Consider the following 27,296-nt stretch of genomic DNA (forward strand, 5'->3'; position numbering starts at 1 on the left):
TACACTGTGACAGGAATGAGTGGTTAGGACAGTGTTGGTGAGACCTCACTAGTTAGTTAGGAGTCTATACTACTACACTGTGTGGGTTAGGAGTCTATACTACTACACTGTGTGGGTTAGGAGTCTATACTACTACACTGTGTGGGTTAGGAGTCTATACTATTACACTGTGACAGGAATGAGTGGTTAGGACAGTGTTGGTGAGACCTCACTAGTTAGTTAGGAGTCTATACTACTACACTGTGTGGGTTAGGAGTCTATACTACTACGCTGTGTGGGTTAGGAGTCTATACTACTACACTGTGTGGGTTAGGAGTCTATACTACTACACTGTGTGGGTTAGGAGTCTATACTACTACACTGTGTGGGTTAGGAGTATATACTACTACACTGTGTGGGTTAGGAGTCTATACTACTACACTATGTGGGTTAGGAGTCTATACTACTACACTGTGACAGGAAGGAGTGGTTAGGATAGTGTTGGTGAGACCTCACTAGTTAGTTAGGAGTCTATACTACTACACTGTGTGGGTTAGGAGTCTATACTACTACTACACTGTGACAGGAAGGAGTGGTTAGGATAGTGTTGGTGAGACCTCACTAGTTAGTTAGGAGTCTATACTACTACACTGTGTGGGTTAGGAGTCTATACTACTACACTGTGATAGGAAGGAGTGGTTAGGATAGTGTTGGTGAGACCTCACTAGTTAGTTAGGAGTCTATACTACTACACTGTGTGGGTTAGGAGTCTATACTACTACACTGTGTGGGTTAGGAGTCTATACTACTACACTGTGTGGATTAGGAGTCTATACCACTACTACACTGTGTGGGTTAGGAGTCTATACTACTACACTGTGTGGGTTAGGAGTCTATACTACCACTACACTGTGTGGGTTAGGAGTCTATACTACTACTACACTGTGTGGGTTAGGAGTCTATACTACTACTACACTGTGTGGGTTAGGAGTCTATACTACTACACTGTGTGGGTTAGGAGTCTATACTACTACACTGTGTGGGTTAGGAGTCTATACTACTACTACACTGTGTGGGTTAGGAGTCTGTACTACTAAACTGTGTGGGTTAGGGGTCTATACTACTACACTGTGTGGGTTAGGAGTCTATACTACTACACTGTGTGGGTTAGGAGTCTATACTACTACACTGTGACAGGAAGGAGTGGTTAGGATAGTGTTGGTGAGACCTCACTAGTTAGTTAGGAGTCTATACTACTACTACACTGTGTGGGTTAGGAGTCTATACTAATACACTGTGTGGGTTAGGAGTCTATACTACTACTACACTGTGTGGGTTAGGAGTCTATACTACTACACTGTGTGGGTTAGGAGTCTATACTACTACTACACTGTGTGGGTTAGGAGTCACTACTACTACACTGTGTTGGTTAGGAGTCTGTACTACTACACTGTGTGGGTTAGGAGTCTATACTACTACACTGTGACAGGAAGGAGTGGTTAGGATAGTGTTGGTGAGACCTCACTAGTTAGTTAGGAGTCTATACTACTACTACACTGTGTGGGTTAGGAGTCTATACTACTACACTGTGTGGGTTAGGAGTCTATACTACTACACTGTGTGGGTTAGGAGTCACTACTACTACACTGTGTGGGTTAGGAGTCTATACTACTACTACACTGTGTGGGTTAGGAGTCACTACTACTACACTGTGTGGGTTAGGAGTCTATACTACTACACTGTGTGGGTTAGGAGTCTATACTACTACTACACTGTGTGGGTTAGGAGTCTGTACTACTACACTGTGTGGGTTAGGAGTCACTACTACTACACTGTGTTGGTTAGGAGTCTGTACTACTACACTGTGTGGGTTAGGAGTCTGTACTACTACACTGTGTGGGTTAGGAGTCTGTACTACTACACTGTGTGGGTTAGGAGTCTGTACTACTACACTGTGTGGGTTAGGAGTCTGTACTACTACACTGTGTGGGTTAGGAGTCTATACTACTACACTGTGTGGGTTAGGAGTCTATACTACTACACTGTGTGGGTTAGGAGTCTATACTCCTACTACACTGTGTGGGTTAGGAGTTTATACTACTACTACACTGTGTGGGTTAGGAGTCTATACTACTACACTGTGTGGGTTAGGAGTCTGTACTACTACACTGTGTGGGTAAGGAGTCTATACTACTACTACACTGTGTGGGTTAGGAGTCTATACTACTACTACACTGTGTGGGTTAGGAGTCTATACTACTACTACACTATGTGGGTTAGGAGTCTATACTACTACTACACTATGTGGGTTAGGAGTCTATACTACTACACCGTGTGGGTAAGGAGTCTATACTACTACTACACTGTGTGGGTTAGGAGTCTATACTACTACTACACTGTGTGGGTTAGGAGTCTGTACTACTACACTGTGTGGGTTAGGAGTCTATACTACTACACTGTGTGGGTTAGGAGTCTATACTACCACTACACTGTGTGGGTTAGGAGTCTATACTACCACTACACTGTGTGGGTTAGGAGTCTATACTACTACACTGTGTGGGTTAGGAGTCTATACTACTACACTGTGACAGGAAGGAGTGGTTAGGACAGTGTTGGTGAGACCTCACTAGTTAGTTAGGAGTCTATACTACTACACTGTGTGGGTTAGGAGTCTGTACTACTACACTGTGACAGGAAGGAGTGGTTAGGACAGTGTTGGTGAGACCTCACTAGTTAGTTAGGAGTCTATACTACTACACTGTGTGGGTTAGGAGTCTATACTACTACACTGTGTGGGTTACGAATCTATACTACTACACTGTGTGGGTTAGGAGTCTATACTACTACACTGTGTGGGTTAGGAGTCTATACTACTACACTGTGTGGGTTAGGAGTCTATACTACTACACTGTGTGGGTTAGGAGTCTATACTACTACACTGTGTGGGTTAGGAGTCTATACTACTACACTGTGTGGGTTAGGAGTCTATACTACTACACTGTGACAGGAAGGAGTGGTTAGGATAGTGTTGGTGAGACCTCACTAGTTAGTTAGGAGTCTATACTACTACACTGTGTGGGTTAGGAGTCTATACTACTACTACACTGTGTGGGTTAGGAGTCTATACTACTACACTGTGTGGGTTAGGAGTCTATACTACTACTACACTGTGTGGGTTAGGAGTCTATACTACTACTACACTGTGTGGGTTAGGAGTCTATACTACTACTACACTGTGTGGGTTAGGAGTCTATACTACTACTACACTGTGTGGGTTAGGAGTCTGTACTACTACACTGTGTGGGTTAGGAGTCTATACTACTACACTGTGTGGGTTAGGAGTCTATACTACTACTACACTGTGTGGGTTAGGAGTCTATACTACTACACTGTGTGGGTTAGGAGTCTATACTACTACACTGTGTGGGTTAGGAGTCTATACTACTACACTGTGTGGGTTAGGAGTCTATACTACTACACTGTGTGGGTTAGGAGTCTATACTACTACACTGTGTGGGTTAGGAGTCTATACTACTACACTGTGGGTTAGGAGTCTATACTACTACTACACTGTGTGGGTTAGGAGTCTATACTACTACTACACTGTGTGGGTTAGGAGTCTATACTACTACAACACTGTGTGGGTTAGGAGTCTATACTACTACACTGTGTGGGTTAGGAGTCTATACTACTACTACACTGTGTGGGTTAGGAGTCTATACTACTACTACACTGTGTGGGTTAGGAGTCTATACAACTACTACACTGTGTGGGTTAGGAGTCTATACAACTACTACACTGTGTGGGTTAGGAGTCTATACTACTACACTGTGTGGGTTAGGAGTCTATACTACTACTACACTGTGTGGGTTAGGAGTCTATACTACTACACTGTGTGGGTTAGGAGTCTATACTACTACACTGTGTGGGTTAGGAGTATATACTACTACACTGTGTGGGTTAGGAGTCTACACTACTAAACTGTGTGGGTTAGGAGTCTATACTACTACACTGTGACAGGAAGGAGTGGTTAGGATAGTGTTGGTGAGACCTCACTAGTTAGTTAGGAGTCTATACTACTACACTGTGTGGGTTAGGAGTCTATACTACTACTACACTGTGTGGGTTAGGAGTCTATACTACTACACTGTGTGGGTTAGGAGTCTATACTACTACACTGTGACAGGAAGGAGTGGTTAGGATAGTGTTGGTGAGACCTCACTAGTTAGTTAGGAGTCTATACTACTACACTGTGTGGGTTAGGAGTCTATACTACTACTACACTGTGTGGGTTAGGAGTCTATAGTACTACACTGTGTGGGTTAGGAGTCTATACTACACTGTGTGGGTTAGGAGTCTATACTACTACACTGTGACAGGAAGGAGTGGTTAGGATAGTGTTGGTGAGACCTCACTAGTTAGTTAGGAGTCTATACTACTACACTGTGTGGGTTAGGAGTCTATACTACCACTACACTGTGTGGGTTAGGAGTCTATACTACCACTACACTGTGTGGGTTAGGAGTCTATACTACCACTACACTGTGTGGGTTAGGAGTCTATACTACCACTACACTGTGTGGGTTAGGAGTCTATACTACCACTACACTGTGTGGGTTAGGAGTCTATACTACTACACTGTGTGGGTTAGGAGTCTATACTACCACTACACTGTGTGGGTTAGGAGTCTATACTACTACACTGTGTGGGTTAGGAGTCTATACTACCACTACACTGTGTGGGTTAGGAGTCTATACTACCACTACACTGTGTGGGTTAGGAGTCTATACTACCACTACACTGTGTGGGTTAGGAGTCTATACTACCACTACACTGTGTGGGTTAGGAGTCTATACTACCACTACACTGTGTGGGTTAGGAGTCTATACTACCACTACACTGTGTGGGTTAGGAGTCTATACTACCACTACACTGTGTGGGTTAGGAGTCTATACTACTACTACACTGTGTGGGTTAGGAGTCTATACTACCACTACACTGTGTGGGTTAGGAGTCTGTACTACTACTACTACACTGTGGGTTAGGAGTCTATACTACCACTACACTGTGTGGTTTAGGAGTCTATACTACTACTACACTGTGTGGATTAGGAGTCTGTACTACTACACTGTGTGGGTTAGGAGTCTATACTACTACACTGTGTGGGTTAGGAGTCTATACTACCACTACACTGTGTGGGTTAGGAGTCTATACTACTACACTGTGTGGGTTAGGAGTCTATACTACTACACTGTGACAGGAAGGAGTGGTTAGGATAGTGTTGGTGAGACCTCACTAGTTAGTTAGGAGTCTATACTACTAAACTGTGTGGGTTAGGAGTCTATACTACTACACTGTGTGGGTTAGGAGTCTATACTACTACACTGTGTGGGTTAGGAGTCTATACTACTACACTGTGACAGGAAGGAGTGGTTAGGATAGTGTTGGTGAGACCTCACTAGTTAGTTAGGAGTCTATACTACTACACTGTGTGGGTTAGGAGTCTATACTACTACACTTTGTGGGTTACGAGTCTATACTACTACACTGTGTGGGTTAGGAGTCTATACTACTACACTGTGTGGGTTAGGAGTCTATAGTACTACACTGTGTGGGTTAGGAGTCTATACTACTACACTGTGTGGGTTAGGAGTCTATACTACTACACTGTGTTGGTTAGGAGTCTGTAATACTACTACACTGTGGGTTAGGAGTCTATACTACTACACTGTGACAGGAAGGAGTGGTTAGGATAGTGTTGGTGAGACCTCACTAGTTAGTTAGGAGTCTATACTACTACACTGTGTGGGTTAGGAGTCTATACTACTACACTGTGTGGATTAGGAGTCTATACCACTACTACACTGTGTGGGTTAGGAGTCTATACTACTACACTGTGTGGGTTAGGAGTCTATACTACTACTACACTGTGTGGGTTAGGAGTCTATACTACTACTACAGTGTGTGGGTTAGGAGTCTATACTACTACTACAGTGTGTGGGTTAGGAGTCTATACTACTACACTGTGTGGGTTAGGAGTCTATACTACTACACTGTGTGGGTTAGGAGTCTATACTACTACACTGTGTGGGTTAGGAGTCTATACTACTACACTGTGTGGGTTAGGAGTCTATACTACTACTACACTGTGTGGGTTAGGAGTCTATACTACTACTACACTGTGTGGGTTAGGAGTCTGTACTACTACACTGTGTGGGTTAGGAGTCTATACTACTACACTGTGTGGGTTAGGAGTCTATACTACTACTACACTGTGTGGGTTAGGAGTCTATACTACTACTACACTGTGTGGGTTAGGAGTCTGTACTACTACTACACTGTGTGGGTTAGGAGTCTATACTACTACTACACCGTGTGGGTTAGGAGTCTATACTACTACTACACCGTGTGGGTTAGGAGTCTATACTACTACTACACTGTGTGGGTAAGGAGTCTATACTACTACTACACCGTGTGGGTTAGGAGTCTATACTACTACTACACCGTGTGGGTTAGGAGTCTATACTACTACTACACTGTGTGGGTTAGGAGTCTATACTACTACTACACCGTGTGGGTTAGGAGTCTATACTACTACTACACCGTGTGGGTTAGGAGTCTATACTACTACTACACTGTGTGGGTTAGGAGTCTATACTACTACTACACCGTGTGGGTTAGGAGTCTATACTACTACTACACTGTGTGGGTAAGGAGTCTATACTACTACACTGTGTGGGTTAGGAGTCTATACTACTACACTGTGTGGGTTAGGAGTCTATACTACTACACTGTGTGGGTTAGGAGTCTATACTACTACACTGTGTGGGTTAGGAGTCTCTACTACTACACTAACAGGAAGGAGTGGTTAGGATAGTGTTGGTGAGACCTCACTAGTTAGTTAGGAGTCTATACTACTACTACACTGTGTGGGTTAGGAGTCTATACTACTACTACACTGTGTGGGTTAGGAGTCTATACTACTACACTGTGTGGGTTAGGAGTCTATACTACTACTACACTGTGTGGGTTAGGAGTCACTACTACTACACTGTGTGGGTTAGGAGTCTGTACTACTACACTGTGTGGGTTAGGAGTCTGTACTACTACTACACTGTGGGTTAGGAGTCTATACTACTACTACTACACTGTGTGGGTTAGGAGTCTATACTACTACACTGTGACAGGAAGGAGTGGTTAGGACAGTGTTGGTGAGACCTCACTAGTTAGTTAGGAGTCTATACTATTACACTGTGTGGGTTAGGAGTCTATACTACTACTACACTGTGTGGGTTAGGAGTCTATAGTACTACACTGTGTGGGTTAGGAGTCTATACTACTACACTGTGTGGGTTAGGAGTCTATACTACTACACTGTGTGGGTTAGGAGTCTATACTACTACACTGTGTGGGTTAGGAGTCTATACTACTACACTGTGTGGGTTAGGAGTCTATACTACCACTACACTGTGTGGGTTAGGAGTCTATACTACCACTACACTGTGTGGGTTAGGAGTCTATACTACCACTACACTGTGTGGGTTAGGAGTCTATACTACCACTACACTGTGTGGGTTAGGAGTCTATACTATTACACTGTGACAGGAAGGAGTGGTTAGGACAGTGTTGGTGAGACCTCACTAGTTAGTTAGGAGTCTATACTACTACACTGTGTGGGTTAGGAGTCTATACTACTACACTGTGTGGGTTAGGAGTCTATACTATTACACTGTGTGGGTTAGGAGTCTGTACTACTACACTGTGTGGGTTAGGAGTCTATACTACTACACTGTGACAGGAAGGAGTGGTTAGGACAGTGTTGGTGAGACCTCACTAGTTAGTTAGGAGTCTATACTATTACACTGTGTGGGTTAGGAGTCTATACTACTACTACACTGTGTGGGTTAGGAGTCTATAGTACTACACTGTGTGGGTTAGGAGTCTATACTACTACACTGTGTGGGTTAGGAGTCTATACTACTACACTGTGTGGGTTAGGAGTCTATACTACTACACTGTGTGGGTTAGGAGTCTATACTACTACACTGTGTGGGTTAGGAGTCTATACTACCACTACACTGTGTGGGTTAGGAGTCTATACTACCACTACACTGTGTGGGTTAGGAGTCTATACTACCACTACACTGTGTGGGTTAGGAGTCTATACTACCACTACACTGTGTGGGTTAGGAGTCTATACTATTACACTGTGACAGGAAGGAGTGGTTAGGACAGTGTTGGTGAGACCTCACTAGTTAGTTAGGAGTCTATACTACTACACTGTGTGGGTTAGGAGTCTGTACTACTACACTGTGACAGGAAGGAGTGGTTAGGACAGTGTTGGTGAGACCTCACTAGTTAGTTAGGAGTCTATACTACTACACTGTGTGGGTTAGGAGTCTATACTACTACACTGTGTGGGTTAGGAGTCTATACTACTACTACACTGTTACCTCCTCAGAGACCTGTCCTGTGTGTTACCTCCTCAGAGACCTGTCCTGTGTGTTACCTCCTCAGAGACCTGTCCTGTGTGTTACCTCCTCAGAGACCTGTCCTGTGGGTTACCTCAGAGACCTGTCCTGTGTGTTACCTCCTCAGAGATCTGTCCTGTGGGTTACCTCAGAGACCTGTCCTGTGTGTTACCTCCTCAGAGACCTGTCCTGTGTGTTACCTCCTCAGAGATCTGTCCTGTGTGTTACCTCCTCAGAGACCTGTCCTGTGGGTTTACCTCCTCAGAGATCTGTCCTGTGTGTGAGTTGCACCTCTCCAGATCTCTCCTCAGCAGTGTATTCTGCTTCTCCAGCTGCAACAGTCTTCGGGCCAGATGAACACTGCAACACCCAAACACACATTAAATAAACTCTCAAACAGAAAACCAACCAATAAATATATATCCCAAATTGCAACCTATTTCCTATATAGTACACTACTTTAGACCAGGGCCCTATAGAACCCTATTTTCTATATAGTGCACTACCTCAGACCAGGCCCCATAGAACCCTATTCCCTATATGAAGTGCACTACTTTAAACCAGGGCCCTATAGAACGCTATATAGTGCACTACTTTAGTCCAGGGCCCCATAGAACCCTATTCCCTATATGTAGTGCACTACTTTAGACCAGGGCCCTATATGACCCTAAATAGTGCACTACTTTAGACCAGGGCCCTATAGAACCCTATGTAGTGCACTACTTTAGACCAGGGCCATATAGAACCCTATATAGTGCACTACTTTAGACCAGGGCCCTATAGAACCCTATTCCCTATATAGTGCACTACTTTAGACCAGGGCCCTATAGAACCCTATTCCCTATATAGTGCACTACTTTAGACCAGGGCCCATAGTGAATAAGAAGCCGTTAGGGATCCTTGTCAGATCAGATCTCACCTCTGCCTGAGTCGTCTCTTGGCGGTTGTGGGAACGTTGGCACCGTAACCGTAGGAGAACAGAACTCTCTCTGCTTCCTCCTCATTATCAACTGACGAGAGACATCACCCCAAAAAATAAATGAACAGTTACATTTCATAGCGGAAAATATTGTATCAGAGCTGTGTGTGTGTGTGTGTGTGTGTGTGTGTGTGTGTGTGTGTGTGTGTGTGTGTGTGTGTGTGTGTGTGTGTGTGTGTGTGTGTAGACAGGCCCAGAGAGAGAGTGTAGGGGTGAAACTCATGACTCTAGTATTATTCTAACGTCGTGCCAACATGACTCTAGTATTATTCTAACGTCGTGCCAACATGACTCTAGTATTATTCTAACGTCGTGCCAACATGACTAGTATTATTCTAACGTCGTGCCAACATGACTAGTATTATTCTAACGTCGTGCCAACATGACTAGTATTATTCTAACGTCGTGCCAACATGACTCTAGTATTATTCTAACGTCGTGCCAACATGACTCTAGTATTATTCTAACGTCGTGCCAACATGACTAGTATTATTCTAACGTCGTGCCAACATGACTAGTATTATTCTAACGTCGTGCCAACATGACTCTAGTATTATTCTAACGTCGTGCCAACATGACTAGTATTATTCTAACGTCGTGCCAACATGACTAGTATTATTCTAACGTCGTGCCAACATGACTCTAGTATTATTCTAACGTCGTGCCAACATGACTCTAGTATTATTCTAACGTCGTGCCAACATGACTCTAGTATTATTCTAACGTCGTGCCAACATGACTCTAGTATTATTCTAACGTCGTGCCAACATGACTCTAGTATTATTCTAACGTCGTGCCAACATGACTCTAGTATTATTCTAACGTCGTGCCAACATGACTAGTATTATTCTAACGTCGTGCCAACATGACTAGTATTATTCTAACGTCGTGCCAACATGACTCTAGTATTATTCTAACGTCGTGCCAACATGACTCTAGTATTATTCTAACGTCGTGCCAACATGACTAGTATTATTCTAACGTCGTGCCAACATGACTCTAGTATTATTCTAACGTCGTGCCAACATGACTCTAGTATTATTCTAACGTCGTGCCAACATGACTCTAGTATTATTCTAACGTCGTGCCAACATGACTCTAGTATTATTCTAACGTCGTGCCAACATGACTCTAGTATTATTCTAACGTCGTGCCAACATGACTAGTATTATTCTAACGTCGTGCCAACATGACTCTAGTATTATTCTAACGTCGTGCCAACATGACTAGTATTATTCTAACGTCGTGCCAACATGACTCTAGTATTATTCTAACGTCGTGCCAACATGACTAGTATTATTCTAACGTCGTGCCAACATGACTAGTATTATTCTAACGTCGTGCCAACATGACTCTAGTATTATTCTAACGTCGTGCCAACATGACTCTAGTATTATTCTAACGTCGTGCCAACATGACTCTAGTATTATTCTAACGTCGTGCCAACGTGACTCTAGTATTATTCTAACGTCGTGCCAACATGACTCTAGTATTATTCTAACGTCGTGCCAACATGACTCTAGTATTATTCTAACGTCGTGCCAACATGACTCTAGTATTATTCTAACGTCGTGCCAACATGACTCTAGTATTATTCTAACGTCGTGCCAACATGACTCTAGTATTATTCTAACGTCGTGCCAACATGACTCTAGTATTATTCTAACGTCGTGCCAACATGACTCTAGTATTATTCTAACGTCGTGCCAACATGACTCTAGTATTATTCTAACGTCGTGCCAACGTGACTCTAGTATTATTCTAACGTCGTGCCAACATGACTCTAGTATTATTCTAACGTCGTGCCAACATGACTAGTATTATTCTAACGTCATGCCAACATGACTAGTATTATTCTAACGTCGTGCCAACATGACTCTAGTATTATTCTAACGTCGTGCCAACATGACTCTAGTATTATTCTAACGTCGTGCCAACATGACTCTAGTATTATTCTAACGTCGTGCCAACGTGACTCTAGTATTATTCTAACGTCGTGCCAACATGACTAGTATTATTCTAACGTCGTGCCAACATGACTAGTATTATTCTGACGTCGTGCCAACGTGACTCTAGTATTATTCTAACGTCGTGCCAACGTGACTCTAGTATTATTCTAACGTCGTGCCAACATGACTCTAGTATTATTCTAACGTTGTGCCAACATGACTCTAGTATTATTCTAACGTCGTGTCAACATGACTCTAGTATTATTCTAACGTCGTGCCAACATGACTAGTATTATTCTAACGTCGTGCCAACATGACTCTAGTATTATTCTAACGTCGTGCCAACATGACTAGTATTATTCTAACGTCGTGCCAACATGACTAGTATTATTCTAACGTCGTGCCAACATGACTCTAGTATTATTCTAATGTCGTGCCAACATGACTAGTATTATTCTAACGTCGTGCCAACATGACTCTAGTATTATTCTAACGTCGTGCCAACATGACTCTAGTATTATTCTAACGTCGTGCCAACGTGACTCTAGTATTATTCTAACGTCGTGCCAACATGACTCTAGTATTATTCTAACGTCGTGCCAACATGACTAGTATTATTCTAACGTCGTGCCAACATGACTCTAGTATTATTCTAACGTCGTGCCAACATGACTCTAGTATTATTCTAACGTCGTGCCAACATGACTCTAGTATTATTCTAACGTCGTGCCAACATGACTAGTATTATTCTAACGGCGTGCCAACATGACTCTAGTATTATTCTAACGTCGTGCCAACATGACTCTAGTATTATTCTAACGTCGTGCCAACATGACTCTAGTATTATTCTAACGTCGTGCCAACATGACTCTAGTATTATTCTAACGTCGTGCCAACATGACTAGTATTATTCTAACGTCGTGCCAACGTGACTAGTATTATTCTAACGTCGTGCCAACATGACTAGTATTATTCTAACGTCGTGCCAACATGACTAGTATTATTCTAACGTCGTGCCAACATGACTAGTATTATTCTAACGTCGTGCCAACATGACTAGTATTATTCTAACGTCGTGCCAACATGACTCTAGTATTATTCTAATGTCGTGCCAACATGACTAGTATTATTCTAACGTCGTGACAACATGACTCTAGTATTATTCTAATGTCGTGCCAACATGACTCTAGTATTATTCTAACGTCGTGCCAACGTGACTCTAGTATTATTCTAACGTCGTGCCAACATGACTAGTATTATTCTAACGTCGTGCCAACATGACTCTAGTATTATTCTAACGTCGTGCCAACATGACTAGTATTATTCTAACGTCGTGCCAACATGACTCTAGTATTATTCTGACGTCGTGCCAACGTGACTCTAGTATTATTCTAACGTCGTGCCAACGTGACTCTAGTATTATTCTAACGTCGTGCCAACATGACTAGTATTATTCTAACGTCGTGCCAACGTGACTAGTATTATTCTAACGTCGTGCCAACATGACTAGTATTATTCTAACGTCGTGCCAACATGACTAGTATTATTCTAACGTCGTGCCAACATGACTAGTATTATTCTAACGTCGTGCCAACATGACTAGTATTATTCTAACGTCGTGCCAACATGACTCTAGTATTATTCTAATGTCGTGCCAACATGACTAGTATTATTCTAACGTCGTGACAACATGACTCTAGTATTATTCTAATGTCGTGCCAACATGACTCTAGTATTATTCTAACGTCGTGCCAACGTGACTCTAGTATTATTCTAACGTCGTGCCAACATGACTAGTATTATTCTAACGTCGTGCCAACATGACTCTAGTATTATTCTAACGTCGTGCCAACATGACTAGTATTATTCTAACGTCGTGCCAACATGACTCTAGTATTATTCTGACGTCGTGCCAACGTGACTCTAGTATTATTCTAACGTCGTGCCAACGTGACTCTAGTATTATTCTAACGTCGTGCCAACATGACTAGTATTATTCTAACGTCGTGCCAACATGACTAGTATTATTCTAACGTCGTGCCAACATGACTAGTATTATTCTAACGTCGTGCCAACATGACTAGTATTATTCTAACGTCGTGCCAACATGACTAGTATTATTCTAACGTCGTGCCAACGTGACTCTAGTATTATTCTAACGTCGTGCCAACGTGACTCTAGTATTATTCTAACGTCGTGCCAACGTGACTAGTATTATTCTAACGTCGTGCCAACATGACTAGTATTATTCTAACGTCGTGCCAACATGACTCTAGTATTATTCTAACGTCGTGCCAACATGACTAGTATTATTCTAACGTCGTGCCAACATGACTCTAGTATTATTCTAACGTCGTGCCAACATGACTCTAGTATTATTCTAACGTCGTGCCAACGTGACTCTAGTATTATTCTAACGTCGTGCCAACATGACTCTAGTATTATTCTAACGTCGTGCCAACATGACTCTAGTATTATTCTAACGTCGTGCCAACATGACTCTAGTATTATTCTAACGTCGTGCCAACATGACTAGTATTATTCTAACGTCGTGCCAACATGACTCTAGTATTATTCTAACGTCGTGCCAACATGACTAGTATTATTCTGACGTCGTGCCAACATGACTCTAGTATTATTCTAACGTCGTGCCAACATGACTCTAGTATTATTCTAACGTCGTGCCAACGTGACTCTAGTGTTATTCTAACGTCGTGCCAACATGACTCTAGTATTATTCTAACGTCGTGCCAACATGACTCTAGTATTATTCTAACGTCGTGCCAACATGACTCTAGTGTTATTCTAACGTCGTGCCAACATGACTCTAGTATTATTCTAACGTCGTGCCAACATGACTCTAGTATTATTCTAACGTCGTGCCAACATGACTCTAGTATTATTCTAACGTCGTGCCAACGTGACTCTAGTATTATTCTAACGTCGTGCCAACATGACTCTAGTATTATTCTAACGCCGTGCCAACATGACTCTAGTATTATTCTAACGTCGTGCCAACATGACTCTAGTATTATTCTAACGTCGTGCCAACATGACTCTAGTATTATTCTAACGTCGTGCCAACATGACTAGTATTATTCTAACGTCGTGCCAACATGACTAGTATTATTCTAACGTCGTGCCAACATGACTCTAGTATTATTCTAACGTCGTGCCAACATGACTCTAGTATTATTCTAACGTCGTGCCAACATGACTAGTATTATTCTAACGTCGTGCCAACATGACTCTAGTATTATTCTAACGTCGTGCCAACATGACTCTAGTATTATTCTAACGTCGTGCCAACATGACTCTAGTATTATTCTAACATCGTGCCAACATGACTAGTATTATTCTAACGTCGTGCCAACATGACTCTAGTATTATTCTAACGTCGTGCCAACATGACTCTAGTATTATTCTAACGTCGTGCCAACATGACTCTAGTATTATTCTAACGTCGTGCCAACATGACTCTAGTATTATTCTAACGTCGTGCCAACATGACTAGTATTATTCTAACGTCGTGCCAACATGACTCTAGTATTATTCTAACGTCGTGCCAACATGACTCTAGTATTATTCTAACGTCGTGCCAACATGACTCTAGTATTATTCTAACGTCGTGCCAACATGACTCTAGTATTATTCTAACGTCGTGCCAACATGACTCTAGTATTATTCTAACGTCGTGCCAACATGACTCTAGTATTATTCTAACGTCGTGCCAACATGACTCTAGTATTATTCTAACGTCGTGCCAACGTGACTCTAGTATTATTCTAACGTCGTGCCAACGTGACTCTAGTATTATTCTAACGTCGTGCCAACGTGACTCTAGTATTATTCTAACGTCGTGCCAACGTGACTCTAGTATTATTCTAACGTCGTGCCAACATGACTCTAGTATTATTCTAACGTCGTGCCAACATGACTCTAGTATTATTCTAACGTCGTGCCAACATGACTCTAGTATTATTCTAACGTCGTGCCAACATGACTCTAGTATTATTCTAACGTCGTGCCAACATGACTCTAGTATTATTCTAACGTCGTGCCAACATGACTAGTATTATTCTAACGTCGTGCCAACATGACTCTAGTATTATTCTAACGTCGTGCCAACATGACTCTAGTATTATTCTAACGTCGTGCCAACATGACTAGTATTATTCTAACGTCGTGCCAACATGACTCTAGTATTATTCTAACGTCGTGCCAACATGACTCTAGTATTATTCTAACGTCGTGCCAACATGACTCTAGTATTATTCTAACGTCGTGCCAACATGACTCTAGTATTATTCTAACGTCGTGCCAACATGACTCTAGTATTATTCTAACGTCGTGCCAACATGACTCTAGTATTATTCTAACGTCGTGCCAACATGACTCTAGTATTATTCTAACGTCGTGCCAACGTGACTCTAGTATTATTCTAACGTCGTGCCAACATGACTAGTATTATTCTAACGTCGTGCCAACATGACTCTAGTATTATTCTAACGTCGTGCCAACATGACTAGTATTATTCTAACGTCGTGCCAACATGACTCTAGTATTATTCTAACGTCGTGCCAACATGACTCTAGTATTATTCTAACGTCGTGCCAACATGACTCTAGTATTATTCTAACGTCGTGCCAACATGACTAGTATTATTCTAACGTCGTGCCAACGTGACTCTAGTATTATTCTAACGTCGTGCCAACATGACTCTAGTATTATTCTAACGTCGTGCCAACATGACTCTAGTATTATTCTAACGTCGTGCCAACATGACTAGTATTATTCTAACGTCGTGCCAACGTGACTCTAGTATTATTCTAACGTCGTGCCAACGTGACTCTAGTATTATTCTAACGTCGTGCCAACATGACTCTAGTATTATTCTAACGTCGTGCCAACATGACTCTAGTATTATTCTAACGTCGTGCCAACATGACTCTAGTATTATTCTAACGTCGTGCCAACATGACTCTAGTATTATTCTAACGTCGTGCCAACATGACTAGTATTATTCTAACGTCGTGCCAACATGACTCTAGTATTATTCTAACGTCGTGCCAACATGACTCTAGTATTATTCTAACGTCGTGCCAACATGACTCTAGTATTATTCTAACGTCGTGCCAACATGACTCTAGTATTATTCTAACGTCGTGCCAACATGACTAGTATTATTCTAACATCGTGCCAACATGACTCTAGTATTATTCTAACGCCGTGCCAACATGACTCTAGTATTATTCTAACGTCGTGCCAACATGACTCTAGTATTATTCTAACGTCGTGCCAACATGACTCTAGTATTATTCTAACGTCGTGCCAACATGACTAGTATTATTCTAACGTCGTGCCAACATGACTAGTATTATTCTAACGTCGTGCCAACATGACTCTAGTATTATTCTAACGTCGTGCCAACATGACTCTAGTATTATTCTAACGTCGTGCCAACATGACTAGTATTATTCTAACGTCGTGCCAACATGACTCTAGTATTATTCTAACGTCGTGCCAACATGACTCTAGTATTATTCTAACGTCGTGCCAACATGACTCTAGTATTATTCTAACATCGTGCCAACATGACTAGTATTATTCTAACGTCGTGCCAACATGACTCTAGTATTATTCTAACGTCGTGCCAACATGACTCTAGTATTATTCTAACGTCGTGCCAACATGACTCTAGTATTATTCTAACGTCGTGCCAACATGACTCTAGTATTATTCTAACGTCGTGCCAACATGACTAGTATTATTCTAACGTCGTGCCAACATGACTCTAGTATTATTCTAACGTCGTGCCAACATGACTCTAGTATTATTCTAACGTCGTGCCAACATGACTCTAGTATTATTCTAACGTCGTGCCAACATGACTCTAGTATTATTCTAACGTCGTGCCAACATGACTCTAGTATTATTCTAACGTCGTGCCAACATGACTCTAGTATTATTCTAACGTCGTGCCAACATGACTCTAGTATTATTCTAACGTCGTGCCAACGTGACTCTAGTATTATTCTAACGTCGTGCCAACGTGACTCTAGTATTATTCTAACGTCGTGCCAACGTGACTCTAGTATTATTCTAACGTCGTGCCAACGTGACTCTAGTATTATTCTAACGTCGTGCCAACATGACTCTAGTATTATTCTAACGTCGTGCCAACATGACTCTAGTATTATTCTAACGTCGTGCCAACATGACTCTAGTATTATTCTAACGTCGTGCCAACATGACTCTAGTATTATTCTAACGTCGTGCCAACATGACTCTAGTATTATTCTAACGTCGTGCCAACATGACTCTAGTATTATTCTAACGTCGTGCCAACATGACTAGTATTATTCTAACGTCGTGCCAACATGACTCTAGTATTATTCTAACGTCGTGCCAACATGACTCTAGTATTATTCTAACGTCGTGCCAACATGACTCTAGTATTATTCTAACGTCGTGCCAACATGACTCTAGTATTATTCTAACGTCGTGCCAACATGACTCTAGTATTATTCTAACGTCGTGCCAACATGACTCTAGTATTATTCTAACGTCGTGCCAACATGACTCTAGTATTATTCTAACGTCGTGCCAACATGACTCTAGTATTATTCTAACGTCGTGCCAACATGACTCTAGTATTATTCTAACGTCGTGCCAACATGACTCTAGTATTATTCTAACGTCGTGCCAACATGACTCTAGTATTATTCTAACGTCGTGCCAACATGACTCTAGTATTATTCTAACGTCGTGCCAACGTGACTCTAGTATTATTCTAACGTCGTGCCAACATGACTAGTATTATTCTAACGTCGTGCCAACATGACTAGTATTATTCTAACGTCGTGCCAACGTGACTCTAGTATTATTCTAACGTCGTGCCAACGTGACTCTAGTATTATTCTAACGTCGTGCCAACATGACTCTAGTATTATTCTAACGTCGTGCCAACATGACTAGTATTATTCTAACGTCGTGCCAACATGACTCTAGTATTATTCTAACGTCGTGCCAACATGACTCTAGTATTATTCTAACGTCGTGCCAACATGACTCTAGTATTATTCTAACGTCGTGCCAACATGACTCTAGTATTATTCTAACGTCGTGCCAACATGACTCTAGTATTATTCTAACGTCGTGCCAACATGACTAGTATTATTCTAACGTCGTGCCAACGTGACTCTAGTATTATTCTAACGTCGTGCCAACATGACTCTAGTATTATTCTAACGTCGTGCCAACATGACTCTAGTATTATTCTAACGTCGTGCCAACATGACTAGTATTATTCTAACGTCGTGCCAACATGACTCTAGTATTATTCTAACGTCGTGCCAACATGACTCTAGTATTATTCTAACGTCGTGCCAACATGACTCTAGTATTATTCTAACGTCGTGCCAACATGACTCTAGTATTATTCTAACGTCGTGCCAACATGACTCTAGTATTATTCTAACGTCGTGCCAACATGACTCTAGTATTATTCTAACGTCGTGCCAACATGACTAGTATTATTCTAACGTCGTGCCAACATGACTCTAGTATTATTCTAACGTCGTGCCAACATGACTAGTATTATTCTAACGTCGTGCCAACATGACTAGTATTATTCTAACGTCGTGCCAACATGACTCTAGTATTATTCTAACGTCGTGCCAACGTGACTCTAGTATTATTCTAACGTCGTGCCAACATGACTCTAGTATTATTCTAACGTCGTGCCAACATGACTAGTATTATTCTAACGTCGTGCCAACATGACTAGTATTATTCTAACGTCGTGCCAACGTGACTCTAGTATTATTCTAACGTCGTGCCAACATGACTAGTATTATTCTAACGTCGTGCCAACATGACTCTAGTATTATTCTAACGTCGTGCCAACATGACTAGTATTATTCTAACGTCGTGCCAACATGACTCTAGTATTATTCTAACGTCGTGCCAACGTGACTAGTATTATTCTAACGTCGTGCCAACATGACTAGTATTATTCTAACGTCGTGCCAACATGACTAGTATTATTCTAACGTCGTGCCAACATGACTAGTATTATTCTAACGTCGTGCCAACATGACTAGTATTATTCTAACGTCGTGCCAACATGACTAGTATTATTCTAACGTCGTGCCAACATGACTAGTATTATTCTAACGTCGTGCCAACATGACTCTAGTATTATTCTAACGTCGTGCCAACATGACTCTAGTATTATTCTAACGTCGTGCCAACGTGACTCTAGTATTATTCTAACGTCGTGCCAACATGACTAGTATTATTCTAACGTCGTGCCAACATGACTAGTATTATTCTAACGTCGTGCCAACATGACTCTAGTATTATTCTAACGTCGTGCCAACATGACTAGTATTATTCTAACGTCGTGCCAACATGACTAGTATTATTCTAACGTCGTGCCAACATGACTAGTATTATTCTAACGTCGTGCCAACATGACTCTAGTATTATTCTAACGTCGTGCCAACATGACTCTAGTATTATTCTAACGTCGTGCCAACGTGACTCTAGTATTATTCTAACGTCGTGCCAACGTGACTCTAGTATTATTCTAACGTCGTGCCAACATGACTCTAGTATTATTCTAACGTCGTGCCAACATGACTCTAGTATTATTCTAACGTCGTGCCAACATGACTCTAGTATTATTCTAACGTCGTGCCAACATGACTAGTATTATTCTAACGTCGTGCCAACATGACTCTAGTATTATTCTAACGTCGTGCCAACATGACTCTAGTATTATTCTAACGTCGTGCCAACATGACTCTAGTATTATTCTAACGTCGTGCCAACATGACTCTAGTATTATTCTAACGTCGTGCCAACATGACTCTAGTATTATTCTAACGTCGTGCCAACATGACTCTAGTATTATTCTAACGTCGTGCCAACATGACTCTAGTATTATTCTAACGTCGTGCCAACATGACTCTAGTATTATTCTAACGTCGTGCCAACATGACTAGTATTATTCTAACGTCGTGCCAACATGACTCTAGTATTATTCTAACGTCGTGCCAACATGACTAGTATTATTCTAACGTCGTGCCAACATGACTCTAGTATTATTCTAACGTCGTGCCAACATGACTAGTATTATTCTAACGTCGTGCCAACATGACTCTAGTATTATTCTAACGTCGTGCCAACATGACTCTAGTATTATTCTAACGTCGTGCCAACATGACTCTAGTATTATTCTAACGTCGTGCCAACATGACTAGTATTATTCTAACGTCGTGCCAACATGACTCTAGTATTATTCTAACGTCGTGCCAACATGACTAGTATTATTCTAACGTCGTGCCAACGTGACTCTAGTATTATTCTAACGTCGTGCCAACATGACTCTAGTATTATTCTAACGTCGTGCCAACATGACTAGTATTATTCTAACGTCGTGCCAACATGACTCTAGTATTATTCTAACGTCGTGCCAACATGACTAGTATTATTCTAACGTCGTGCCAACATGACTCTAGTATTATTCTAACGTCGTGCCAACGTGACTCTAGTATTATTCTAACGTCGTGCCAACATGACTCTAGTATTATTCTAACGTCGTGCCAACATGACTCTAGTATTATTCTAACGTCGTGCCAACATGACTAGTATTATTCTAACGTCGTGCCAACATGACTAGTATTATTCTAACGTCGTGCCAACGTGACTCTAGTATTATTCTAACGTCGTGCCAACATGACTCTAGTATTATTCTAACGTCGTGCCAACATGACTCTAGTATTATTCTAACGTCGTGCCAACATGACTAGTATTATTCTAACGTCGTGCCAACATGACTCTAGTATTATTCTAACGTCGTGCCAACATGACTCTAGTATTATTCTAACGTCGTGCCAACATGACTCTAGTATTATTCTAACGTCGTGCCAACATGACTCTAGTATTATTCTAACGTCGTGCCAACATGACTCTAGTATTATTCTAACGTCGTGCCAACATGACTCTAGTATTATTCTAACGTCGTGCCAACATGACTCTAGTATTATTCTAACGTCGTGCCAACATGACTAGTATTATTCTAACGTCGTGCCAACGTGACTCTAGTATTATTCTAACGTCGTGCCAACGTGACTAGTATTATTCTAACGTCGTGCCAACATGACTCTAGTATTATTCTAACGTCGTGCCAACATGACTCTAGTATTATTCTAACGTCGTGCCAACATGACTCTAGTATTATTCTAACGTCGTGCCAACATGACTAGTATTATTCTAACGTCGTGCCAACATGACTCTAGTATTATTCTAACGTCGTGCCAACATGACTCTAGTATTATTCTAACGTCGTGCCAACATGACTCTAGTATTATTCTAACGTCGTGCCAACATGACTCTAGTATTATTCTAACGTCGTGCCAACATGACTCTAGTATTATTCTAACGTCGTGCCAACATGACTAGTATTATTCTAACGTCGTGCCAACATGACTCTAGTATTATTCTAACGTCGTGCCAACATGACTCTAGTATTATTCTAACGTCGTGCCAACATGACTCTAGTATTATTCTAACGTCGTGCCAACATGACTCTAGTATTATTCTAACGTCGTGCCAACATGACTCTAGTATTATTCTAACGTCGTGCCAACATGACTCTAGTATTATTCTAACGTCGTGCCAACATGACTCTAGTATTATTCTAACGTCGTGCCAACATGACTCTAGTATTATTCTAACGTCGTGCCAACATGACTCTAGTATTATTCTAACGTCGTGCCAACATGACTAGTATTATTCTAACGTCGTGCCAACATGACTAGTATTATTCTAACGTCGTGCCAACGTGACTCTAGTATTATTCTAACGTCGTGCCAACATGACTCTAGTATTATTCTAACGTCGTGCCAACATGACTCTAGTATTATTCTAACGTCGTGCCAACATGACTAGTATTATTCTAACGTCGTGCCAACATGACTCTAGTATTATTCTAACGTCGTGCCAACATGACTAGTATTATTCTAACGTCGTGCCAACGTGACTCTAGTATTATTCTAACGTCGTGCCAACGTGACTCTAGTATTATTCTAACGTCGTGCCAACATGACTAGTATTATTCTAACGTCGTGCCAACATGACTCTAGTATTATTCTAACGTCGTGCCAACATGACTCTAGTATTATTCTAACGTCGTGCCAACATGACTCTAGTATTATTCTAACGTCGTGCCAACATGACTAGTATTATTCTAACGTCGTGCCAACATGACTCTAGTATTATTCTAACGTCGTGCCAACGTGACTCTAGTATTATTCTAACGTCGTGCCAACGTGACTCTAGTATTATTCTAACGTCGTGCCAACATGACTAGTATTATTCTAACGTCGTGCCAACATGACTCTAGTATTATTCTAACGTCGTGCCAACGTGACTCTAGTATTATTCTAACGTCGTGCCAACATGACTAGTATTATTCTAACGTCGTGCCAACATGACTAGTATTATTCTAACGTCGTGCCAACATGACTCTAGTATTATTCTAACGTCGTGCCAACGTGACTCTAGTATTATTCTAACGTCGTGCCAACATGACTAGTATTATTCTAACGTCGTGCCAACATGACTAGTATTATTCTAACGTCGTGCCAACGTGACTCTAGTATTATTCTAACGTCGTGCCAACATGACTCTAGTATTATTCTAACGTCGTGCCAACATGACTAGTATTATTCTAACGTCGTGCCAACATGACTCTAGTATTATTCTAACGTCGTGCCAACATGACTCTAGTATTATTCTAACGTCGTGCCAACATGACTAGTATTATTCTAACGTCGTGCCAACGTGACTCTAGTATTATTCTAACGTCGTGCCAACATGACTAGTATTATTCTAACGTCGTGCCAACATGACTAGTATTATTCTAACGTCGTGCCAACATGACTCTAGTATTATTCTAACGTCGTGCCAACGTGACTCTAGTATTATTCTAACGTCGTGCCAACATGACTAGTATTATTCTAACGTCGTGCCAACATGACTCTAGTATTATTCTAACGTCGTGCCAACATGACTCTAGTATTATTCTAACGTCGTGCCAACGTGACTCTAGTATTATTCTAACGTCGTGCCAACATGACTAGTATTATTCTAACGTCGTGCCAACATGACTCTAGTATTATTCTAACGTCGTGCCAACATGACTCTAGTATTATTCTAACGTCGTGCCAACGTGACTCTAGTATTATTCTAACGTCGTGCCAACATGACTAGTATTATTCTAACGTCGTGCCAACATGACTCTAGTATTATTCTAACGTCGTGCCAACATGACTCTAGTATTATTCTAACGTCGTGCCAACATGACTCTAGTATTATTCTAACGTCGTGCCAACATGACTCTAGTATTATTCTAACGTCGTGCCAACATGACTCTAGTATTATTCTAACGTCGTGCCAACATGACTAGTATTATTCTAACGTCGTGCCAACATGACTAGTATTATTCTAACGTCGTGCCAACATGACTCTAGTATTATTCTAACGTCGTGCCAACATGACTCTAGTATTATTCTAACGTCGTGCCAACATGACTCTAGTATTATTCTAACGTCGTGCCAACATGACTCTAGTATTATTCTAACGTCGTGCCAACATGACTCTAGTATTATTCTAACGTCGTGCCAACATGACTCTAGTATTATTCTAACGTCGTGCCAACATGACTAGTATTATTCTAACGTCGTGCCAACATGACTCTAGTATTATTCTAACGTCGTGCCAACATGACTAGTATTATTCTAACGTCGTGCCAACATGACTCTAGTATTATTCTAACGTCGTGCCAACATGACTCTAGTATTATTCTAACGTCGTGCCAACATGACTCTAGTATTATTCTAACGTCGTGCCAACATGACTCTAGTATTATTCTAACGTCGTGCCAACATGACTCTAGTATTATTCTAACGTCGTGCCAACATGACTCTAGTATTATTCTAACGTCGTGCCAACATGACTCTAGTATTATTCTAACGTCGTGCCAACATGACTCTAGTATTATTCTAACGTCGTGCCAACATGACTCTAGTATTATTCTAACGTCGTGCCAACATGACTCTAGTATTATTCTAACGTCGTGCCAACATGACTCTAGTATTATTCTAACGTCGTGCCAACATGACTCTAGTATTATTCTAACGTCGTGCCAACATGACTCTAGTATTATTCTAACGTCGTGCCAACATGACTCTAGTATTATTCTAACGTCGTGCCAACATGACTAGTATTATTCTAACGTCGTGCCAACATGACTCTAGTATTATTCTAACGTCGTGCCAACATGACTCTAGTATTATTCTAACGTCGTGCCAACATGACTCTAGTATTATTCTAACGTCGTGCCAACATGACTCTAGTATTATTCTAACGTCGTGCCAACATGACTCTAGTATTATTCTAACGTCGTGCCAACATGACTAGTATTATTCTAACGTCGTGCCAACGTGACTCTAGTATTATTCTAACGTCGTGCCAACATGACTAGTATTATTCTAACGTCGTGCCAACATGACTAGTATTATTCTAACGTCGTGCCAACGTGACTCTAGTATTATTCTAACGTCGTGCCAACATGACTAGTATTATTCTAACGTCGTGCCAACATGACTAGTATTATTCTAACGTCGTGCCAACATGACTCTAGTATTATTCTAACGTCGTGCCAACATGACTAGTATTATTCTAACGTCGTGCCAACATGACTAGTATTATTCTAACGTCGTGCCAACATGACTAGTATTATTCTAACGTCGTGCCAACGTGACTCTAGTATTATTCTAACGTCGTGCCAACATGACTAGTATTATTCTAACGTCGTGCCAACATGACTAGTATTATTCTAACGTCGTGCCAACATGACTCTAGTATTATTCTAACGTCGTGCCAACATGACTCTAGTATTATTCTAACGTCGTGCCAACATGACTCTAGTATTATTCTAACGTCGTGCCAACATGACTCTAGTATTATTCTAACGTCGTGCCAACATGACTCTAGTATTATTCTAACGTCGTGCCAACATGACTAGTATTATTCTAACGTCGTGCCAACATGACTAGTATTATTCTAACGTCGTGCCAACATGACTCTAGTATTATTCTAACGTCGTGCCAACATGACTAGTATTATTCTAACGTCGTGCCAACATGACTCTAGTATTATTCTAACGTCGTGCCAACGTGACTCTAGTATTATTCTAACGTCGTGCCAACATGACTCTAGTATTATTCTAACGTCGTGCCAACATGACTCTAGTATTATTCTAACGTCGTGCCAACGTGACTCTAGTATTATTCTAACGTCGTGCCAACATGACTAGTATTATTCTAACGTCGTGCCAACATGACTAGTATTATTCTAACGTCGTGCCAACATGACTCTAGTATTATTCTAACGTCGTGCCAACGTGACTCTAGTATTATTCTAACGTCGTGCCAACATGACTCTAGTATTATTCTAACGTCGTGCCAACATGACTAGTATTATTCTAACGTCGTGCCAACATGACTCTAGTATTATTCTAACGTCGTGCCAACATGACTCTAGTATTATTCTAACGTCGTGCCAACATGACTCTAGTATTATTCTAACGTCGTGCCAACATGACTAGTATTATTCTAACGTCGTGCCAACATGACTAGTATTATTCTAACGTCGTGCCAACATGACTCTAGTATTATTCTAACGTCGTGCCAACATGACTAGTATTATTCTAACGTCGTGCCAACATGACTCTAGTATTATTCTAACGTCGTGCCAACATGACTCTAGTATTATTCTAACGTCGTGCCAACATGACTCTAGTATTATTCTAACGTCGTGCCAACATGACTCTAGTATTATTCTAACGTCGTGCCAACATGACTCTAGTATTATTCTAACGTCGTGCCAACATGACTAGTATTATTCTAACGTCGTGCCAACATGACTAGTATTATTCTAACGTCGTGCCAACATGACTCTAGTATTATTCTAACGTCGTGCCAACATGACTAGTATTATTCTAACGTCGTGCCAACATGACTCTAGTATTATTCTAACGTCGTGCCAACATGACTCTAGTATTATTCTAACGTCGTGCCAACATGACTCTAGTATTATTCTAACGTCGTGCCAACGTGACTCTAGTATTATTCTAACGTCGTGCCAACATGACTCTAGTATTATTCTAACGTCGTGCCAACATGACTCTAGTATTATTCTAACGTCGTGCCAACATGACTCTAGTATTATTCTAACGTCGTGCCAACATGACTCTAGTATTATTCTAACGTCGTGCCAACATGACTCTAGTATTATTCTAACGTCGTGCCAACATGACTCTAGTATTATTCTAACGTCGTGCCAACATGACTCTAGTATTATTCTAACGTCGTGCCAACATGACTCTAGTATTATTCTAACGTCGTGCCAACATGACTCTAGTATTATTCTAACGTCGTGCCAACATGACTCTAGTATTATTCTAACGTCGTGCCAACATGACTCTAGTATTATTCTAACGTCGTGCCAACATGACTCTAGTATTATTCTAACGTCGTGCCAACATGACTCTAGTATTATTCTAACGTCGTGCCAACATGACTAGTATTATTCTAACGTCGTGCCAACATGACTAGTATTATTCTAACGTCGTGCCAACATGACTCTAGTATTATTCTAACGTCGTGCCAACATGACTCTAGTATTATTCTAACGTCGTGCCAACATGACTCTAGTATTATTCTAACGTCGTGCCAACATGACTAGTATTATTCTAACGTCGTGCCAACATGACTCTAGTATTATTCTAACGTCGTGCCAACATGACTCTAGTATTATTCTAACGTCGTGCCAACGTGACTAGTA

At 41.2% G+C, this 27,296-nt stretch overlaps 1 protein-coding gene across 1 annotated transcript in view; it reads right to left on the reverse strand.

The window, feature by feature from the left end:
- The window catches only part of LOC129860035 (progesterone-induced-blocking factor 1-like), a 172,523-nt gene that overhangs the window by 31,131 nt on the left and 114,096 nt on the right, over positions 1 to 27,296 (reverse strand). The window contains exons 12-13 of the mRNA XM_055930361.1: positions 9,370 to 9,460; positions 8,708 to 8,810 (exon numbers count right to left, since the gene is read on the reverse strand). Of these exons, the coding sequence (XP_055786336.1) occupies positions 8,708 to 8,810; positions 9,370 to 9,460 (194 nt within the window). The remainder of the gene's footprint in view (positions 1 to 8,707; positions 8,811 to 9,369; positions 9,461 to 27,296) is intronic.

Source organism: Salvelinus fontinalis, chromosome 7, assembly GCF_029448725.1.
Source record: "Salvelinus fontinalis isolate EN_2023a chromosome 7, ASM2944872v1, whole genome shotgun sequence".
Taxonomy (NCBI): Eukaryota; Metazoa; Chordata; class Actinopteri; order Salmoniformes; family Salmonidae; genus Salvelinus; species Salvelinus fontinalis.